Genomic DNA, 19330 nt, shown 5'->3' on the forward strand with positions numbered 1-19330 from the left:
TCTATCCATAATTCGAAAAAATGTGTCGAATAAAAGTTGCTTATTTTTAAGTAAAGAATCCAAATCTACAATAAAAATTGGGGGATCCTATTTAAGATTTTAAATTAAATCCCCCACCCCACCTCCGTGGGGGCTCGTGTTTGGTGTCATTCGATAGATTTTTCAAAAATATTAAATAGGTACGTGTTTTTGCAGTTTTTCGATCTGATGTTAATTTTTCGCCGATGTTGTATATAAAATTTGTAAAAAACATGCAAAAATAAATACTGAATATTACATACTTGATTCAAATGCATGTGCGCTCAGCGTTTGACATTGGGTGCGTTCGGACGACCACAGCGGCTGGACAGCTGAGCCAGCAGTAGCTGTCAGACGTCACCGCTGGAAGCCAGCCGCTGAGAGATTTACTAAGCTTTCCCTATCACGGCTGGATGCAACCACTCAGCCGATTTCTGCTGTCAGCCAGCCGCTATGGTCGTCCGAACGCACCCATTAAAACTCCCCTCGAAGCTAGTTCAGCTGAAATCCACGGGAGGTCGTCATTGTGACATCGCTTAGTAATTTATTTATTTAATACATCTATTGAATTACTTTATGCTTGTTTATTAAACTAAGCAGATAATGATGGTAGTGGAGCCCAAGCGGGGATTTTTGCAGTTACTCGAGCGCGTCAAATTATCACATGGGGAGAAACCTTGTACCTTGTAAATGTACCTATACCATATATTGGTTCTTAACACCGGGGAATTCATTAAGGGGGGACCGAAAAAAATCTATTCTTAGAAAAACTCGAAATCGTCATGTTAAGATAAGGTAACTTAAGTACCTACATGCAAAATAGTGTATATTTCAAAAATCTGACGATTTGGCGTAAGAAAATGGGCGAGCCACAAAGTGTCACAAAAAAAAGCGAATATTTCGCGAAATAAAAGTCAGATCGAAAAACTAAAAAATACGTGTTCAATATTTTTCAAGAATCAATCGAATAATACTAAACACGACACCCCACGGAGAGTGGTGGGGGGTAAATTAAAAATTTTAAATATGATATTTCGCGAAATGAACATCAGATCGTAAAACTGCAAAATACACGTATTCAATATTTTTCAAAAATCTATCGAATGGCACCAAACACGACCCCCCACGGAGGTGGGGTGTGGGGTTTCTTTGAAATCTTAAGTAGGAGCCCCAATTTTTATTGCAGATTTGGATTCTTGACGTAAAAATAAGCAACTTTTATTTGCAACATTTTTTCCAATTATGGATAGATGGCGCTATAATCAGAAAAAACGATTGGTGGAAATGGAAAATTAAATTAAAATATGGAGAGTCCCACAGTTTATGGAAAACTTAACTTAACTTTTTTTTGCTTTTAGCACCCACTCTTCACAATCCAATAGGTCCCCATAACGCTCGAGTAACTGCAAATTTAGCATACTTTCCTCACCTACTATGAGGTTTTATTGATGAAAAACATGGCTAGTTAGTTATAGCCCATAACTTTTTTATTTTTCAACGTAAGCAAATAAATCAAAAAAGAAAATGTTAAGAAAGCCTAAGGCTATAATCGAATTTTAATTTCAATATTTGATGTAGGCTAGCTAGAATATTCCACAGGGTGTTCCGAACTTTGAGAAAAAACACAGTATGATTGTTACACCCGGTATAAAATGAGATTTACCTGTCTAGCAACAATATTATTACACCGATATTCTTAAATAATAAGGCTATAACATACTAAAAAAAATCACTAAAATCGGATAACAGGTTTAGGAAATTCGAAACATCAAACATGTCCCATTTTTAAGGTGTTCGGCTAATTTTGCCGGTGTGTGTATATAATGAAACATCTCAAAAATATTCATTTTCCTTTAAGTCATCCAAGATGTTCTATCATATTATTATATGCATCTATAAAAAAGTTAGTGGTTGAATGTTTTGGGAAGACTGTCCTGGCGAGATGCCAGAAGCGTGTCAGATGAATAATTGTGAGCAGGGCGTCGGGATGACTGGTGAGCAGAAAGTCTTCATTTGCGCTTTTATAATAATAGCTAATTTTGACTTACCTCATACAAAGCTGGCCACTGCACCATAATATTAAACTTAATAAGATTTCCAAACCCACTAGTAAAGTTACACATCTTCTCAGCAATTTCCAAGAACTGATTGTTCGGATTTTTAAAAGAATCAACGGCCAGACCAAACGACGTAGATGTCAATACGTCGTTGGTGAATCTTGTAAAAACATCCTTCAGTTCTACTTCGATGACGTCTTCATTTTTCTGCAAGAAATGGTCCGTGAAATTCTTAGCACTATCGGTGATAAGGCCGAACATGATTTTTAGTTTATTAGAGGTGAAAGAAGGGGAGATTATGTGTCGTATTGTTCTCCATCTTTGACCTAAACAAAATTAATTGAAATAAATAAAAATACATTATTTTTCAAGTCTTATGACCTATATAAATATATAGGTTCGACTATTTGGATTGAGACTAAATCGATACAAGAGCAAACATGATAGATCAGTACCTCTTTATCAGATCTCTTTGTAGTATCAGTATAGCCATAGTTGTTAAAAATACCAATTAAATATACCTACTTAACCCTAGAATACGGGACCGTTTTTGCCAAACGTAAATACGGGACTATCGTAAATTTTACTATTCCATAGAAAAAAGCCTATATTTTTTACTTTGAATTTTTTATTCATTGTATAGAAAACAATTAAGATTTTTAGTATAAAAACAAAAACATAAATTTATGAAACAAAGATATTTGGGTATTTTTAGGAACATAGGAAACAAATATCTCCTCGGTGTTCTCCGCAAATTGACTTCTTGCACTTCTTGCTATAGTTGGTGGTCATGCGCTTTTCTTTGCTTGGACAGTAGAAACAAGTCTTCCTCTTCTTTTTCTGGGTCATATTTGCATCATCTCCTTTAGTTATGTTGAGGATTTAAGCTATGTCTTGGAGAATATTTCGATGTAAACTTGCGGTGTTGTATCTGCTTATCGCCATGACTATGACTGCTATCGGAGCCAGAGGATTCAGTTTTTAAATTCTCCTCTTCCCAGTCACTACCACTATCTTCAAACGGATCTGGATCACTCTCTTCCCCGTTCATAATACGTGCCGCTTCCTCCTCCAGTTGTTTTGCGAACAAAAACTTTGAATTTGACATCCCAATCAGAAAAGCCCAAATATTTAATAGTATATCATGTAATGAGGATGAAAAACAATTTACCTTAATTTTTTGTTACTTAAACACTCAAAATCAAAATACAGAAATAATAACCAGCTGATTTATTATATGACATAAACACGGGACTTTCGTAAAATTTACGAAACAAGCGACGAAAAATGGTCTTAGAATTGGAAATTATAACAACCGTCTGCTACACTATCAAGCTCAATACTAATGTGGAAGGTACTCAATTAGGAAAATCGTTATAATGAACGAGAGTGGACAAAAATGCCTTATGAGCCTCGTAAAATTTACGAATGACCCGTATTCTAGGGTTAAGTATTCATTCATAAGGTTTTCATTGCGGATGGAATTATTGCCGCTCTTACTTAAAGCTCTTTGATTCGCTTATTGCGATGAATCACTCCACATTCTTCTTATGGATTGTCTAATTTTGGTGTATGACTTAGCTTTCATTACAATTTTCTTCCACTCATTTTGATATAGGCATAGGTTTCTTCCGGTTTCTCACTTTCAGAATTATGATATCTTTCATGATATGGCCTCCCAGCTCTCTTTAGGTCGTGGTTCTTTTTCTTTCTGGCTTCCATCTGACTTCCATCTTCTTCTCTCTCTATGTGTCCCAGCCATCTCAGTCTCTGCGCTTATATCTTCTTCCTTCATAATGTCTCTTATTTCATGGCTTATTCTTTTCTTTATTTCTCTGTTTTCCATTCTTATTGGGTTCATAATTCTTCTGACGATTTTCCTTTGGAATATTCTTAATCTTTATAGGAGCATTTTTCTACTGACAGTAAAGTACTTAGAACACCAAAGTACTTAAGTACTCACTTTAAGTCTTTTTATTAAGCGCTTAGGCGCAAAATTTTGCGCCAATGTGTTTTAACCAATGTGTATTGGTCCTAAACACTTATAACAAGATACTGAAGTATCTTTTAATTTACATACCTTTAATTATGAACAAACTCTTGCCCCACATTGGTTCAAATTTCTCTGAAATCATATACTGATGATCGGTAAAATGGTCAAAGTGTTTTGTAGTGAGCTCTGTGATCAGATCTGCATCTTTTAGCACCAAAGCAGGCTTTGAGAACTGATAAACGCCGAAATATCTAAAAATAGAATATAATAAATGGAATTGAATTCATTTCATATTTAAAAGTATATACAGGGTGGGCCAAAGAAAACAGTCTACCTCGATATTTGGCAGTAGTTATAAGATTTTAAGGAAATGCCTAAACAGGCTGATTTTTAACTAAAAATAATATAAAAGGCTGTTACAACAGAAAAAGAAATACATGGTTTCATAGATGTGGAAAAAGCTTTCGACAGAATTAAAAGAGAAAATATTTGAAAAATACTAGAGAACAGAACGAAATCTATGCGAGGACAAGAAATGAAAAATCAAAAATATTCGACAGTAACATTGGAATTAAAAAGGGTTGTGTTCTGAGCCCACTACTCATTAACCCTTTAACCCAGTACTAGATGACGTAATAAAAAACTGCAAACACAAATGGAGAAAAAATAATGTAGGATATTGGAAGTTGAGAATGATACGAATAACAGAACTATTCTACGCAGGCGACCCAGTGATCATTGGGGAGTCAGAAAAACAATTACAAGGAAATATAAACATACTGTATCAAGAGCTAAAAATTATAAACATGAAAGAAACAAAAAAAAAATCAAAAACAATGATAATTGGAAGACAAAAAGAAAAACATAAAATAGAAGTAGACGGTAAGCAACTTGAACAGGTAGACAGATATAAGTATTTGGAGGTAATCATAAGCCGGGATGGAAAATTAGAAGATGAGATAAATGATAAATTGCAAAGACTGGTAAGCTGTACAATAGTATCAAGAGTAACTTTTTAAATAAGAAAGAAATACCTAAGAATATAAAAACGGAGATAGTAAAAAAGATTGTGAAACCCATTCTAACCTATGCCTGTGAATCTTGGGCATTAATAAAAGGACAAAAAATAGACTAATAAGCACAGAAATGAGATTTTTGAGAACAATAGAGGGAAAAACAAGGAAAGATAAAATTAGCAATCAAATCTTTAGAGAAAATCTGAAAATACACCCAGTTACAACAACAATCGAACAAGGACAACTTAGATGGCTCGGACATGTACTGAGAAGAGACAGATATACGAAGCGAAAGATATGGGAAGAAAGAAGAGAGGAAGACCAAGAAAGACGTGGACAGAAGAAATGAGGGAAGCGGCCGACAAAAGAGGAATAAAATGGGAGGAAACAAAAGCATTGGACGCATGGATAGAAGGAAATGGAAGGAAATGTGGAAGAAAATGACGGAGAACCCAACTTCGCAATAACTCACACCGAAAGGTAAAAGAGTTCTGGATTAAGTAAGTAAGTTAAGTAAGAATTAATGTCAACAATTTCAATTGTCGATGACACGGTACTGATTGCTTCCAATGAAAAAGAGTTGCACCGACTTTTAAACAGGGTGACCGAAACATGTGTTGAATATGAGCTAAAACTTAATATTTCTAAGACAAAACCTCTACGGTTGTCAGCATGTCAGCAAAACGGAGTTACAACCAATAAAAATTAGGGCGTACCTATGGAATAAAGTTAATAGGAGTCCACATTATCACATAAGTATTTGAGCGTTAACTTTAACGATAACTGGAATATAAACGAAGAAATAAGAATACGCATAAAAAAAACCAGAGCCGCCTTCTATAAACTAAAGAAAATTCTCATTGGAATTCTTAACCTTAAAATCAGATTAATACGCTGCTACATATTTTCCACATTGTTGTATGGCGTGAAGGGCTGAACTTTTTCAGATATGCTAATGAAAAAATTGGAGGCCTTTGAGATGTGGATCTACCGACGAATATTGCAGATAAGTTGGATTGATCGAATAAGAAATGAAATAGTTTTATACTGAATGAAAAAGAGCACATAAATAACAAAAACAATAACAATTTTAAAGTTAAAATATTTTGGCCATCTAATGAGACATCCAGATATATGTAACCTTCTACACCTCATAATACACGGTAAGATCGCCGGAAGAACAGACCCAGGGCGTATACTCCAGGGAAATAAGCTAGAAATAGATCATGTTCGGGACACTCAACGATCCAGGTAGCTGACTACTTTTTTAGTTATTGTATACCTATAGGATGAAAACCTACCTGTTTCCTGCCTAAAGTTGGCGTCCGTTTTTTAATTATTAACGATTTAGTGCAAAAATCGCGATATTTTCGATTTTTTGCACTCCATTCAAATCTAAATAATTGACACAAAATTACAAAATTTAATTTTTTATAACATTGAAAACCTTCAAAATGCCGATTTTTGAAAGTTAAAAAGTTAATTTGTTGCTACGCAAACTGCAAAATAAGTGAAAATGGTTATTTGTTAATAAATTTTACTAAAACTACCTTAGAACTTTAGTGTTTCACCCAAAGTTGGGTATTGGGATACTTAACAACCCTTAAAATTTGAGACCGATCCGCTAATTAGTTTAAATGGTATTCTATTTGTTTATCCCAGAGACCTTTATTTTGCAATATCATAAGACAGAAAATAATGAAGATAGGGCAATTCTGCGTATGTCAAATGAAAGTACAAAAGTGATACTATCAAAATATACTAAAAAGAGATAAAAAATTATCTAATATGTATAGTCAAAAATCCTAATGCCGAATTTTTGAAATTTTGTTTATAAACATTTTGAATAACTTTAAAAATATTGTCCGTAGAAAAAATCATTTTACATACTCAAAATACTGATAGTTTTCACAATTTTTTTAAAATGTAGTTCAACTGGTAACTAGTCGTTGTAAGTGAAGGGGGCTGGGCTACAAACATTCAATTTGTCTAGACATTTATTAATTAATAAACAGTCTAATTTGTTTAAACAATTTTTAAAAAATAATTTTTTCCCAAAAATCCATGTTTTTAATCACACTAAGATTATTAATCATACAAATAGTTAAGGTATACTTTTATAAATAAATTATATTCAATAAATAATTATCTAAGATACGTAGAAATTACATACGAATTAAAAAAGAATGGTCAAAATCCATTGAGTTGATCCGGAAATACAGAAAATTGTATTAGCTTGAAATTGCTTTTTCGTTATTTTAACTCGGTGGATTTGTAGGTTCCCCCTAGTAACCGTTTGAACTACATTTTTGTAAAATCGTAGAGGGTGCTGTGAAGGTACAATGTTTGTGCAAATTTTTTAACAAAAAATAAATATCCCATTATTTAAAATGGCATTAATGAGATTCCATAATTATTATAAACAAATTAGCTGTGAATTAAAAAAACAGATGGTCAACTTTTGTCCCAAATGAACACAGGCAAAATTTTTTTATATGCAAATTCATGGTAAAATACTAGCTTTTCGAATGTGTAAAAAGATTGTTGCTACGGACAATATTTTCATAGTTATTCTAAATGTTTATAAACTACAAAATTTAAAAAATTTGGCATTAGGATTTTTGACTGTATTACAGTTAAATGTACACTTCGCGTCAAAAAAAACTGGTACAACTCTTATAACCGAAAATCGTGTTTTTCAAGTTGTGTAAGTTGATCTTGTCACAAGTGTCATTCTAATTTCTAGGGCAACGTTGCCAGTTCAACGAAAATATTATATCAAACTAGGTAAAAACGGGGCTGAGCGACAGACCGCATTTTTTAATATACTAAAAACTAAAACAATTGTAATTTTCCGTCATCTCAATTAAGTATTCATACATTGAATCGTGTTTTATTATAATTTATGAAAAGATTTCAATTCAAAAATAATGATAGATAATAAATCTTGAGATGACTTTAAATAATTATGTTTAATGTCAAGTCGAGAGGTGTGATTGGTTTCTCGTAAATTGTAGGACAAAACTGCATTAAGTTGTGTAGAATAAATAAAACACACTGGAAAATTTAAAAATTTAATTTGAAATTAATATAAAATTAATAACTTTTACAGTGAACAAGTGTGGAATTTAAATATATGTATTACATTTCGAAATATACATTTTAAACGTTATTTTTTTGTATTTAGATTTAGTGCAATTCCGTTGTCTGTGATGGAAACAACGAACTGATTCACAAACAATAATTGTCAGTCTGAACACAGGTTTACATTGGGAAAAAAAAGTGTACCAGTTTTATATGACGCGAAGTGTACCAAGGGTATTTTAAGGATAGAATAGAATAGAATAGAAATATGCTTTATTGTCACTGAAAAACACATGCTAACTTTGACCCAAATGAACCCAGGTTAAATTCTTTATTTGAAAATTCGTGTTAAAACTTCTCGAACAAGTATTGGCAGACCAAGAGAAAGATGGTGCGATAACTTAAATAATTTAGGAAGCTAATATTGAAGAAGAAACAGGCTTTAAAGCCTACATACAAGAAGGAAGAAGAAGAAGAAGTGTTAAAATACTAGCTTTTCGAATATACAGTATGGTGCAAATGAAAGGAATAAATTTCGTAAACCGGCGACGTTAGGGAAAAATCCCGAAACAGGTTGATTTTTATTTTTAGATTATGATCGATAATTTTTTTAAATGAGAATAGAGGTAATGTGGTGATTCATTTGAAAGGTTATTCAATTCTCTATTCAGTAATGTAAACATTAACATAATTATTTATACAGGGTGTCCAAAAACAATTTTTTAAATTAAATTAATTGACAAAATTGGACACTCTGTATAAATAATGATGTTAATGTTTATATTACTGAATAGAGAATTGAATAACCTTTCAAATGAGCTATCACACGACCCCTATTCTCATTTAAAAAAACCATCGATTACGTCATCACTTGATGACGTCACTTGTGTGATATATATGCCAAAATATCATAATTTAAAAATAAATATCGACCTGTTTCGGGATTTTTCCGTAAAGTAGCCGGTTTACGAAATAGCTAATTTATTTCTTCCATTTTGCACTATACTGTATAAAAAGATTGTTTCTACTAGTCCTGTCGCCAGGGGGGTACAACGGCCTTCTTAATTCAGATGGACTTACCCAAGTTTTTTTTATGTATTTTGGCCCGTAGAACGCGATTTTTTTGGGTAACAGTTGATCCGGATATCGATAAAATTGTTATAAACAAAGAAGTTGAGGAATTCCATAACAGCGTTTTCTCGCAAAACAAAACATTTTTTTGTATTTTTTGGGTCATTCTAACCCAAAAATGTTCCTACAAGTTTTTTCGTAGGATGCATAGTTTTCGAGATAAACGCGGTTGAACTTTCAAAAAATCGAAAAATTGCAATTTTTGAACCCGAATAACCTTTGAATAAGAAATAAAATAGCAATTCTGCTTACCGCCTTTAAAAGTTCGAGTCAAATTATATCTGTTTTGAATATTTGCATTGCTAAAAATTTATTTTTAGATTGTTAAAAAAGCTATAAACACATAGTGTTTCTCGTGCCTAATACATGCGTTTTAATACATGCTACGTAGAAATAGCCCCGCTTGCACTTTTACCTCTTCTACCTACTCGTTCGATTTTAAATGAGAAATCATTAAAAACATCACTCAAGCACTAGGTGTTTATAGCTTTTTTTAACAATAAAATAATAAATTTTTAGCAATACAAATAATTATAACCGATATAATTTGACTTGAACTTTCAAATGTGGTAAGCAGAATTGCTATTTTATTTTTTAATCAAAAGTTATTCGGGTTCAAAAATTGCAATTTTTCGATTTTTTGAAAGTTCAACCGCGTTTATCTCGAAAACTATGCATCTTACGAAAAAATTTGTAGGAACATTTTTTGGTTAGAATGGCCCAAAAAATACAAAAAAAATGTTTTGTTTTGCGAGAAATCGCTGTTATGTGATTCCTCAACTTCTTGGTTTATAACAATCTTATCGACATCCGGATCAACTGTTACCCAAAAAATTCGTGTTCTACAGGTCAAAATATATAACAAAAACTTGAGTAAGTCCATCTGAATACAGGAGGCCGTTGTACCCCCCCTGGCGACAGGACTATACGGATAGAATAATATTTTTTAAAGTTATTCTAAATGTATATAAACTACAAAATTTCAAAAATTTGGCATTCGGATTTTTGGCTATATTAATTAATTTTTTATCTTTTTTTAATACATTTTGATACTACAAGTCTTCTACTTTCATATGGTATATTCATAATTGCCCTATGTGCATTATTTTCTGTCTTATGTTATTGCAAAATAAAGGCCTCTGGGATAAACAAATAGAATAACTTTTAAACTAATTAATGGATCGGTCTCAAATTTTGAGCGTTTGTTAAGTACAGAAATATCCAACTTTGGGTGAAACCGTAAAATTCTAGGTTAAATTTAGTAAAAGTTATTAACAAAAATCAATGTTCATTCATTTTGCAATTTGCGAAGCAAAAAATTGACTTTTTAACATTCACAAATAGGTATTTTGAAGCTTTTTTAATGTTCTAAAAAATAAAATTTAGCAATTTTATGTCAACTATTTAGTTTTTGAATGGGGTACAAAAAATCGAAAAAATCGCGTTTTTGCACTAAATTGTTAATAATTAAAAAACGGACGTGGACGCTAGACAGGAAACAGGTAGGTTTTCTTCCTATAGGTCTACACTAACTAGAAAAGTAGTCAGCTACCTGGATCTTTGAGTGTCCTGAGAAAATCCTTATTTCTCTGGACTAAGCCGAAATCTCCGAGAGTGGTATCAAGAGACATCCGCTAATCTGTTTCGAGCTGTCGTAGACAAATTTATTATTGCCAATATGATCGCCAATGTTCGATAATTGGACAGGGTACCTACCAGGGCCGTAACTACACTAACTAACTACCATTGGGGCAACCGAGACAGTGCCCCGGGGCCCCGGTTTGGTTGGCCGTGCATAGCTTTTAACGAGGAAAATAAAAATATGTATTTTAAAAGCAGATCCCAACGAAATATTTTTAAATGACACAATTTTAAAAAGACCTTACAGGGGCACCCTTGACTGGGGAAATTAGTCTTTTCGACTAAAATGCAATTGGAACAGAACAGGGGCCCCTGAGGCCTGAGTTATGCTGGGTCCCACGAGACCTTAACATAAAAATTTAAAATATTATTACTTAGGAAACTAGTTATTTCGGTGTAATAAAACCTAAAATGCCATTGGAAGAGGGGTCCGGGCTATGCTGGGGCCCCCGGGACCTTTCGTAAAGATATAAATTGTTACTGAGGAAATTACTTATTTTGGCGAAATAAAAACTAAAATGCAACCGGAGTAAGGGCAACCGGTCCCAGCTACTAATTTACCCCAGACCACATCTTGGTACGTGAAAGGAACCACATAGTACCACATAATGAAAAAAAAGGTAAATTTTTCCGGACCCCCCCTCCGCTGGCGGAAACCCCCCAGACTAACCCGGCAGGGCGCCCACCGATCACGTTTGACCCGGACCCCCCAACATCGTACTTACGGCCCTGGTCTACTGAAAGAAGAAGATGTAATACCTTGCGTTTGGAATGGCCACAAAAAAAGAAGAAGATTAATGATTCATAGCGAAAACCACAGGTGAAAATTAACCTTTTCTTTTCTATGAAATTAACTCTTAAGTGATAATAAAGAAACAATTATCATTTTGAACATAATATAAAGTTTTTACGTGTATATTATACCTTGCGTTTGGAATGGCGTTATAAACATTTTTACACATATCAGTCATTATCCTTTGTCTGCAGTACACTTTAACCAGTTCTTTCAACAAATATATCGACGAGACCGTTTTGACTCCATACTGATCCCAATACCGGAAATATCTTTGCACTCGATATATTATTAAACAGATGACTATCCCAGCAAGGAACAGTCCCAACATATTCTTAAGATGTACCTAAAACTGCACAATAGAAAACAAATTCACCATGAAAACTTTTTTAAACATAAAAGATTAAGTTAACCTTTAAGAAACAAATAAATAAAGAATCTCGTTTCACCTTCATTAATACAAAAACCTGTAGGTATCTGCCGAAATTTATGCAAAATAGTTTTTTCAAATAAAATCCACTGGCGTGTATAAAAATAATGTTTTTATAACAACCCCTGTTGAGCCGCCCCACTTGCAGAAACTAATTTTGAGCTCGTTACACTGGGCAGGAATTTAATATTTTAGTGTGGGGGCTCAGCCCACTACTTACAAATTGATATATTAAATCTATCTTTGCAGCAGAATTACGAGCTATTTATGAGCTTTCGAAGTGATATAGTTTTGATTTTTGAGCTCATCCCCTTAACCCCCAAACAACCCTTTAATTGATTCAACTCAAGAAAAAAATGTTGAGATTCTTCTCCTTCCTACACTTATCTTGCACTGGATTTTCCCTTGTATAATTAATTGAAGTATCTTGTATCTCTCACTCATTACGCATAGCATGCAATATGCCCCAGGTATTGCAGCCTTCGTGTCTTGATGGTTTCCAATATTTCCATTCTTTTGTTGACTCTTCTCATGACTTATTTGTTTGTTACATGCTCGGTCCATGATATGTATCTTCAGGGTTCTTCTATACACTCACAGTTCAAATGCTTCCAACTTTTTAGTAGTCGACGCTTTAAGTGTCCATCTTCTATCCCGTGAAGAGGAGTTGAGAAAATATAACACCTTGGCAGCCTAACTCTCAAGTCTAATTTCAGTTCTCTTGCACAAAGTATCTTTCTCATTTTATTAAAGTTTTTTCGTGCTTTCTCTATTCGAACTTTGATTTCTTTGGGGTAATCGTTTGTGTGATTAATTATTGTGCCAAGATAGTTGTAATTTTCAACTTGCTCTAAAGTTTTACCGTTAATTATCATGATTTCATCATCATTATTTGGGTTTTTGATATCATCATAAAGGACACCGCACACATCTTATGGAAAATATATTGTCACTCAAATGAAATAAAATTTACATGAATAGATGCGTCCTGAATAGTGATGTAAGTCGAGAATATTTCCAAGCGAATATTCGCGAACATTGGAAAGTTTCCGAGAATATTCGCCTATAAAAAAGGAAATATTCTCCTGACCGCGAATATTCCCGGAAACTTTCAATGGAAAATTCTCGAGAATATTTCCGAGAATTTTCAAGAATGTTTCCGAGAACTTTCCATAATATTTCCGAGAACTTTTGAGAATATTTCCAAGAGCCTTTTGCACATAAGGGTCAGTGACGTAATTTGAATTTACATGGAAGTAGGTAGCGCTATTTAATTCACATGGCCGGCGAACCTATACCACTGCCAAGTGGAACATTGTTTTGATCATTACCTTCATTATATTTATACTAAAAATGCCTAAACTATACTAACATCACAATAAAGATGCACTAGAAATAAGCAAACTAAAACATGTTGAATGTTAAGAGGAGTACTCCCGAATCATGATTTAAAATGTATAAAACATTGCAAATCATGATTTGGGATTTACAATGTACATACATAAATATTGTAAATCATGATTTCCCAAATCATCAATTTCCCAACAATCGTCCAAATCATCAAAGTCCTCATTGAACATTCAATGTGTCTTTGTTTGTCTATTTCTAATGAATTTTTATTGTGATGGTAGTGTAGGTATAATGCATGGGAATATTTAGTGGGTATAAAGAAAAAAAAATAATAAATAAAAAGAAAAAATTCAAAACTACAATAAACTTAGATCATTAAAACTTCTTGTAAAAACTAGATGGGGTTCAATCCTTAATTGTATAAATAACATTATTACGTTTAAAAGTGCTTTACCGATTTTTATGGTCATAGAGGGAGAAAATTTAAAATTTTCATGGAATTTTAAACAGAACTGTCTGGATGATGAAATATTTTCGATAAGGTTGCAAAGTTGCTAACACCAATTGTGAAATGGATTAGGTACTTTATTGGAAAGCAATATGTTTAAAATATCCCAGGTTGTCGAGTTATTTAAGATACAGAAAATATTTTTATCGCCAACCATCACTAAAGTCATTCATTATTGTACTCATATGCCGCCATTTGCGGCAGTAAAGTACACTTTATTGTACTGAAAGAAGAATTTTACTTTACCTGCCACGATTAATCAAATTAACTGAGATTGAATGTAAGTGGTCGATGGCAGTAATCGCTAAATTGATTTGAGTGAACTTAAAATTTATTTACTTTAATTATTAAAAATATTGTATAAAATTTACGTTATTATTAATTAAACTTATGTCAGAAAATGAAATTCTGTACTATTTTAAAATTATATTTATAAAACATAAATCAAAACTTTACAGATTTAGTAATTAGGTAGGTATTCAATATTGATACCTAACAACTATCGATTAAACATCGAAATCGGCCATCATGCAGGAGCCTTCTGTCATTACTGTCATACGAAATTTTTATTTCGTGTAAAAGTAAAATAATTCTTAAATCGGATGTTTCGGATTAATGAGAATATAGTATGAAATGGTGTTTTTGTTAATTCGATTATATATAGGACGGTGATAGATATGTGGTACTGATAATTTGTTAGCAAATATATTTATTTAGATTTTCTACTATTCATTTCATCACGGAAAAGCAACTTCGCTGGCGGTAGGCTACACTTCATACTTCATAAACAATGACGTAACCATTAACGGTATTTTTAGTTTTTGGTATTTTACTTCAAGTATTAAAATTAGTATATTATTTAAGTAAAAATACGATAAAACTGTTATAAAATATATGTATTTCGTTTAAATCATAATAATAGAATTATAACTTCTTACGTGCGTACAAAGTACACACATTCTTTTTTCATTAGAAGGATGTAATTAAGTAAGTGTTAAGTAAGTGTTAATGTTTTTTATGATTGGCGATAAAATTTTGTATGCACCACGTCAGTAAAGACTCTTTATCGAACTCGTCTGTTACTCGCCTCGCTCGCTTCGCTCCCTCTGCTCGTAATATCAGACTCGTTCGATAAAGTGTCACTTTACTGACTTGGTACATAAATAACTATTACCTAGAATATTCCATTACTTCCAATCAGTAAGTCTGAGGAAAAGGAATGCTTATCTAAATTAGAAAAACAAAATGGCAGTGAAGCCTGTGCACTATGCTGCAAACTTACTTAATTCTTCTTTAACAGGACAAAGCCTCACTGGTGAAGAGCATATATTAGCTATGCAGTGTATAACTGCATTTTAATATATTTTTTAAATAAATAACTTTTTTTTTTAATTATAATGACTAATAACAAATATTCAGAGTATTTTTTTAATTAAGTTAAATAAATTTTTAGTACTTTTGGACATTTAATTTTTAACAGATTTTTTCTGTAGTCGTAATACCACAACAATAAGTAAAGATAACTACTGATTTGTATAATTTAATATAATAATTTTAATAAAAATGCAATATTTCCATAAGTTTCCCAAAATTTACAATATTCCCGGAAAGTTTCCGGAAACTTTCCGGGGTTTGAATCTTCCCGAAAATTTTACATCACTAGTCCTGAAATTTCAATAATTTGATACCATTGCGCCAACTCTGAATTTTGCTTATAGGTCTGGATCCCGCGTATGAAAAAAAAAGTTGATTAATAGCAAGCTGAAAATTTGTTAATAGCTTAAGGGTGTCTAGTCGGACAAACTTTGATATATGGGAACACTGGAACAGGGGAAGTTTTAATTGTGGAACAGGTTAAAAATTTGGAACGATCAGACCACGAAAACGGCACATGTATTTTGTCCGACAGAACAGACTTAAACTCTTCGAACAGAGAATAAACTCTCATGCAAAAATCAGACTGCTATTTATCACCAAATGGGCGTTTTAATGAGTGGAACATGTAGAATATGTCAAATGACAGGAACTATGACAGGTGATAAATGGCAGTCTGATTTTTGCATGATAGTTTAATCTCTGTTCGGAGAGTTTAAGTCTGTTCTGTCGGACAAAATAAATGTGCCGTTTTCGTGGTGTGACCGTTCCAAATTTTTAACCTGTTCCACAATTAAAACTGCCCCTGTTCCAGTGTTCCCATATATCAAAGTTTATACGACTAGACACCCTTAAGCTATTAACCAATTTTCAGCTTGCTATTAATCAACTTTTTTTTCATACGCGGGATCCAGACCTATTAATTAGGGCGTTAATTGTAATTAAAGTTTATCGAAATCGCATTTTGAAGTTCATAAAACTGGCATTCATAAAAATAATATTAGTCTAGAGGCTATTGAAAACACTCTATTCACCACTAGCTTAAGCCGATTATAGACGGTACAACTAACCAAATTATACCTACTTTATTATCAATAATAATAGGAAAAGATAAGAGTAAGCCATTGCCTTAATTTCTCAGAAAGATTTATGGAGTAAGCGAACCACAAGATATTTTTTCTCTCTTTGACACACGTACATTCCTATTTGATTTTAGATTTATTTTTGTCAATTTACGCGCTTGGTTATCAAAATACAGAGTTGGCGCAATGATATCAAATTATTGAAATTTCAGGACGCATCTATCCATGTAAATTTTATTTCATTTGAGTGACATTATATTTTCCATCAGATGTGTGCGGTGTCCTTTAGTTTAGTTTTAGTTTTAAGAATAGGGTTTTAGAATTAGAATTTTTTAAATTTTAGAATAGGGTTTGAGAGCTTGTAATCCAGCAACGAGGTCATTATTAACTACTAAAAATTATAGGTACTCACAAAAGATGCATTTGCCCGTGAATACTTAAATTGGCGAATAGAATATTGGAATCAATTAGTGTTTATAATTGGTCACACTAGGTCACACTAGATTGCTTTTTGGTGGCTCAAATGGGCAGTGATCTCGTCTTGATTGAACCGCACACAGGTACATAACTGGGATCCTACAACATTATGTGATGTCCTGATGTCATATGTTGAGTTTATTAGCAATGGTGTTCTGCTAATGCAAGATAATGCGAGACCACATACGGCAAGGATTGTAGCACAGTGTCTTGAAGATAATGGTATTCCAAAAATGAAACGGCCTTCCAAAGTCAAAACAAGCCTATTGAGCCGTCTCAAAAGGCGTGTAAGACGTCGTATAACTAATTTAACAACATGTGAAGAGCTTCGAATAGCTCTCATTGCAGAATGGACCACTTTTCCCCAAAGGAACATCCAAAACGTGATCACTTCTATGCCAAATCGAATGATGAGTGTCATCTAGAACCGTAAGGTTCTGGATGACACGTGTGGTGGCAACACACATTATTGAAACGAGTAACACGTTCCTTTTCTCGACGGTATAATTATATTATTGTTATAACTGTAACTGTAATGGTACATCGACATTTTCTATAGATACATTTATTATTTTCTCAAATTTTGCCTTATTTTACATTTGTTGTGTGCTACAAGTCTTCTTCTTCTTATACTTGTTGTAAATATATCGATCTGTTAATTCCGACGTTGAAGTATTTCTTGAGAGGTAGACTGCCAGCTATCTCTCCATCTTTTTGGTGGTCTCCCCGGTGGACGCTTGCCTGCTGGTTTTCTTTCTAGCGCAATTCTTGGTAGTCTGTGCTCATCCATTCTTTTTACATGACAGAACCATTTCTTTCATCTTTGCCTGCCCCATCTGATTACATCTTGCAGGCCACATTCTTCCCTGATGATTTTGTTTCGTATTCTATCTCTTCTTCTCTTCGCTGCTATTGCTCTTAGTGTCTTAATTTCGGCTGTTCGTAGCATGCTTTTGGTTTTATTGGTGTCTTCTCTTGATTCAATGTCTTAGGTCATAACAGGTCTGATGCAAGTTTTACAAATTCTAACTTTGCTGTCCATTCTCATATATGGGTTATTCCAGGCAACATCTCTCAAACATCCGGACAAGACAGCGGCCTTGTTAATTTGTCCTCTTAGGTCTCTGGTTGGGTCATAATAACTTGATAACTCTACACCTAGATATTTGAACTGGTTTAGCTGTTCTATGGGTTTCCCCTCTACCACGAGCTTGCATCTAATTGGGTCTTTCGCAATGGTAATGCATTTTGTTTTCTGTGTGGATATGTTCATGTTGAGTCGTCGACATGCTTGATAGAATGGATAAAGTTGTCTTTGTAGGTCATCCTCGTCCTCTGCAATCAGAGCTGCATCATCCGCATAGCACACTATACTGATTCTACTGTGGCCGAGTCTGTATCCTAGTTGTAGCGATTCCACATCTTTTATTATTTCATCCATTAGCATATTGAATAGAAATGGGCTGAAGCTGTCTCCCTACCTGATTCCTCCTGGTGTTGGTATGTTGGCCGTAGTGGTGTCGTTTGTTTTGATTTTTGTCATGTTGTTATTGTTCATTTGTTTTATGACTTCAACGGTGTTTGCCGGTATCCTTTTTTGCTTAATTTTCATTATTATATCGCTGTCTTAGGGCCGGTTGTTCGAACGCTAATCAACAATGATCATTATCAAATAATTAATTACTGTCAATGTCAATTGTTAAAATATAATTAATTACAATTCTGAGGCTATAATCAATTAATATAACAATAATTATTAACATAATTAATAATAAATCTCATAATTGTAATTAATTATGTTTTCAGCAACCCAAACAAAGTTGACATTGACAGTTTTGGTGACAGTAATTAAATATTTAATAATGATCATTGTTGATTAGCGTTCGAACAACCGGCCCTTACTCTATCAAATGCTTTCGTTAGGTCTACGAAGCAAATATATGCAGGTTTGTTATATTCTATCGACTTCTCTTTCACTTGTTTCATGACAAATATTGCGTCCGTCGTCGACCTGTCTTTTCTGAATCCTTGCTGTTCTTCTCTGTTCTTTATCTGTGGTTCCAATTTATCCTTGAGTATGCCTGTTAATAACTTCATTGTCGTGTTTAAGAGAGTTATTTCTCTGTAGTTGTCCGGGCATGATCTTTGTCCTTTCTTAAAAATCGGTATTGTGATACTGGTGTGCCAATCTTGTGGTATCTCTGCTCTGTCTAAGATTTTGTTAAATAAAATCTTAGACAGAGCAGAGATACTGCTACTAGAGTAACTGAAACAAAAAAGTAAAAAAGATATAAAATTTCTTAAATTTTATGAGTGGCCCGTTTTTCTCTGACGCGCATGGTATAATTGAATACTCCGAGAAAGGGGACATGGTTT

At 33.3% G+C, this 19330-nt stretch overlaps 1 protein-coding gene across 1 annotated transcript in view; it reads right to left on the minus strand.

The window, feature by feature from the left end:
• Nucleotides 1–12162, minus strand: part of LOC126881968 (cytochrome P450 9e2-like) — a 36635-nt gene extending 24473 nt beyond the window's left edge. The window contains exons 1-3 of the mRNA XM_050646715.1: nucleotides 11865–12162; nucleotides 4156–4319; nucleotides 2067–2401 (exon numbers count right to left, since the gene is read on the minus strand). Coding sequence (XP_050502672.1) covers nucleotides 2067–2401; nucleotides 4156–4319; nucleotides 11865–12064 — 699 coding nt within the window. The 5' untranslated portion in view covers nucleotides 12065–12162. The remainder of the gene's footprint in view (nucleotides 1–2066; nucleotides 2402–4155; nucleotides 4320–11864) is intronic.
• Between the last annotated feature and the right edge of the window lie 7168 nt (nucleotides 12163–19330).

This window comes from Diabrotica virgifera, chromosome 3, assembly GCF_917563875.1.
Source record: "Diabrotica virgifera virgifera chromosome 3, PGI_DIABVI_V3a".
NCBI lineage: Eukaryota > Metazoa > Arthropoda > Insecta > Coleoptera > Chrysomelidae > Diabrotica > Diabrotica virgifera.